This window comes from Cebus imitator, unplaced genomic scaffold (assembly GCF_001604975.1).
Source record: "Cebus imitator isolate Cc_AM_T3 unplaced genomic scaffold, Cebus_imitator-1.0 Scaffold190, whole genome shotgun sequence".
Classification (NCBI taxonomy): Eukaryota; Metazoa; Chordata; class Mammalia; order Primates; family Cebidae; genus Cebus; species Cebus imitator.
Window position 1 is genome coordinate 1262886 of NW_016107505.1, and position 4028 is coordinate 1266913.

At 48.6% G+C, this 4028-nt stretch overlaps 1 protein-coding gene across 1 annotated transcript in view; it reads left to right on the top strand.

Annotated features, from left to right (window-relative positions):
* The window catches only part of LOC108316662 (galanin like peptide), a 12891-nt gene that overhangs the window by 509 nt on the left and 8354 nt on the right, over positions 1-4028 (top strand). The window contains exon 2 of the mRNA XM_037744982.1: positions 1158-1275. Within this exon, the coding sequence (XP_037600910.1) occupies positions 1195-1275 (81 nt within the window). The 5' untranslated portion in view covers positions 1158-1194. The remainder of the gene's footprint in view (positions 1-1157; positions 1276-4028) is intronic.

Consider the following 4028-nt stretch of genomic DNA (forward strand, 5'->3'; position numbering starts at 1 on the left):
TCTTTCTCTCTCTCTCTCTCTTTCTTTCTTTCTTTCTTTCTTTTCTTTTCTTTTCTTTTCTTTTCTTTTCTTTTCTTTTCTTTTCTTTTCTTTTCCCTCCCTCCTTCCCTTCCCTTTTCTTTCTTTTCTTTTCTTTTTGGGACAAAGTCTCACTCTGTTGCCCAGGCTGGAGTGCAGTGGCACTATCTTGGCTCACTGCAACCTTCACCTCCTGGGTTCAAGCGATTCTCCTGCCTCAGCCTCCTGAGTAGCTGGGACTACAGGCATGCCACCACGCCCGGCTAATTTTTGTATTTTAAGTACAGACAGGGTTTTGCCATGTTGCCAGGCTGGTCTCCAACTCTCGACCTCAGGTGATCTGCCCTCCTCAGCCTCTCAAAGTGCCGGGGTTGCAGGTGTGAGCCACTGCACTTGGACTCCCCTGGAGTTCCTAAACTGGGGTCATTCATGTGTCCTGGTATTTTTGTTTGTTTGCTATATTTTATGTTCCCAGGATCCCATATTTACTTGATTCAGCATTTTCCCCTCAACCAACTCTCTTGTTTCACCTACATACATATATTTCAAAACGAAACTTCATAAAGACTTCAACAAAGGTGGAAGTGCGGCCAGGTGCAGTGGCTCATGGGCAGATCACTGGAGGTCAGGAGTTCAAGACCAGCCTGGCCAACATGGTGAAACCCCCATCTCTCCTAAAAATACAAAAATTAGCCGGACGTGGTGGTGGGCGCCTGTAAGCCCAGCTACACAGGAGGCTGAGGCAGAAGAAACACAGTGAGCCGAGATCATGCCATTGCACTCTAGCTTGGGCAACAAGAGGGAAACTCCATCTCAAAAACAAAACAAAACAAAAAAACCAGCAACAAAAAAACCACAAGGGAGGGGAGATTGCAGGTGAAGGGCTCTACCCAAAAGGAAATCATTGAAGAGCACAGTGCATTTCTGGAGGTGATGAACAGGTCTTAGCTCCATGGCTGTGGCAATGACATCACAGCTGTCTGCACACGTCCAAACTCCTCAGGATGTATACATTAAATATGCATCATTTTTATATCTCAGTGATGCCTCCATAAAGGTAGAAAACAAATTCCTCTGTCCTTATCGGAAATGCACCTGGCCCCCAATTTGGAAAATGAGTGGTCACTCTCTCCCTGCAGTGTTCTGCGGCTGTAGGCACCTGTCATCCTGCCCTCGATGGCTCCCTCCGCCCCCCTGGCCCTCCTCCTCCTCTTGCTGAGCCTGGCAGAGACTCCGGCATCTGCGCCTGCCCACCAGGTAATGCCTCGCCTCCCTAAGCGCCTCGGAAACAATGCTGTCCCCAAATCCCTGCCCTCTGGGAAGAGTTTTAAAAAATGTTCCTGGCTTGCGTCAGGGGTCCTGGGGAAGAAGCTGAAGTCCTGAAACTATGAGAAGAAAGACAGACACTGACTTCATCTTGGCTCTGGGATAGAACAAAGTATGGGTGAAAAATACAAGGTCAGGGTTCAGGGTGCTCAAAGCTAAAACCTCCTCACAGCAAGCATTGCCCAGCGATGCAAAAATATGCCTTCCTGTCACTCCTGTTTTTCAGCACCTCAGGATGTGTGAGAAGTAGCTAGAAGGCAACTTAAAGTAATTCTGGGACCCTTCAGCCAGGCGCAGTGTTTCACACCTATAATCCCAGCACTTTGGGAGGCTGAGGCGGGCGGATCACCTGAGGTCAGGAGTTCGAGACCAGCATGACCAACATGGTGAAACCCCATCTCTAATAAAAATATACAATATTAGCTGGGCCTGGTGGCGCGTGCCTGTAATCCCAGGTACTTGGGAGGCTAAGGCAGCAGAATTTCTTGAACCTAGGAGGCGGGGGTTGCCGTGAGCTGAGATCGCACCATTGCACTCCAGCCTGGGCAACAAGAGTGAAATGTTGTCTCAGAAAAGAAGAAGAAGAAGAAAAAGTAATACTGGGACCCACCCCCGGGGTTTCTGGTTGGGTGAGTCCAGGGTAGGGGCTAGTCCTGGGATCACACTTTGTTGTTGTTGATTTTTTGTTTGTTTGTTCCTTTGAGATGGAGTCTCTGCCACCCAGGCTAAAGTGCAGTGGCTTGATCTCGGCTCACTGCAACCTCTACCTCTGAGGTTCCAGCAATTCTTCTGCCTCAGCCTCCCAAGTAGCTAGGATTACAGGTGCCTGCCACCATCCCTGGCTAATTTTTTGTATTTTTAAGAAGAGATGGTGTTTCACCACGTTGGCCAGGCTGGTCTTGAACTCCTGACCTCCTGGCTTTAAGTGATCCGCCCACCTTCGCCTCCCAAAGCACTAGGATTACAGGTCTCAGCCACCGCACCCAGCCTGGGGTGACACTTTGAAAACCTCTGATTGCATACCTCCACAGTGTGGGCTGTACATGCTGGGTTGAGTTTGAAATCCGGGATCTGTGATTTTCTAGCTGTGTGACTTCAGGCACGTTGCTTAACCTCTCTGGTCTCTGAATGGATCTTCTTTGTCCAGTTCCAGCACTATAAAAGTTAACAGTGTTAACTCAGATGGCAGACAGCTCTCATTATTTAGCCAAGAGGAGTAAATAATTAAGAGATGTTGGTCTGGGGATACACAGTTTCAGTTGGACGGGAGGAATGAACATGGTGGCTGTTGTTAACAACAAGGTGTCGTATACCTGAAAATCGCTAAGAGAGCAGATGGATGTTCGGTGTTCCGGCCACAGAAAGGACAAGCACATGACATAATGCAGATGGTAACTAACTTGATGGAGTCACTCCACAACGTGGACTATTTCTACACATGTTGTGCACCATGTCTGGATTTAAAATGCAAATTTTCTCTGCCAATAAAAAAAAAGCGTCCAGGCACAGTGGTTCACCCCTGTAATTCCAGTACTTTGAGTGGCTAAGACTAGAGGATTGCTTGAGCCCGGGAGTTGGAGACCAGCCTGGGCAACATAGTGAGACCCTCTATCTCTTTAAAAAAAAAAAAAAAATTAATGGCCTGGTGTGATGGCTCACGCCTGTAATCCCAGCACTTCGGGAGGCCAAGGCAGGTGGATCACAAGGTCAGCAGATTGGGACCATCCTGACTAACACCGTGAAACCCTGTCTCTACTAAAAATACAAACAATTAGCTGGGTGAGCTGGTGGCTACCTGTCGTCCCAGCTACTTGGGAGGCTGAGGCAGGGGAATCACTTGAACCCAGGAGGTGGAGGCTGCAGTAAGCTGAGATCACGCCACTGGACTCCAGCCTGGGTGACAGAGTGAGACTCTGTTTCAAAAAAAAAAAAAAATTAGCTGGGTATGGTCGTGCGTGACTGTAGTCCCAGCTACTCAAGAGGCTGAGGCATGAGAATTGCTTGAACCCAGGAGGTTGAGGTTGCAATGAGCTGAGATGGTGCCACTGCACTCCAGCCCAGGCGAAAGAGCAAGACTCCATCTCAAACAAAGAAACGACAAAGAGAAAAAGAACAGAAAGGAAAGAAAGAAAATGAAAGAAAGGAGAGGAAAGAAATGCTAACAACAGCAACCACAGAGAGGTCAGGCTTGGCATCTGCTGCCCTGAGTTGGGACAGCAGCTCTCCTCCGTGCTGGCTGGGTCCTTGCCAGGATATTTGTTTCTTTGAGCCTCCTTTTTTCCTATATAACTAAGGGATAATGGAATCCATCCTATAGGGATGTTCAAGGAGTTTTGACAAGAGCTGATGGGCGTGGAGTGTTTTCTCAGCGCTTGGGCATTGCCTGAAACCCGTGATGTGCATTAGCTAGTTCTACCCCGCAATCCTTTGCCAGTTTCCATTTTGCTACTTCCCATCTTACAGAGTGGAACACTGTGGCGAAAATATTCAGTGCACATCCTCCTCAAGAGTCTCGAATCTACTGGCCTGCAGGAGTGGAGGCTCACGCTTGTAATCCCAGCACTTAGGGAGGCTGAGGCGGGCAGATCACCTGAGGTCAGGAGCTGGAGACCAGCCTAGACGACATGGTGAAACCCCGTCTCTATTAAAAATACAAAAATTAGGCCGGGCGCGGTGGCTCAAGC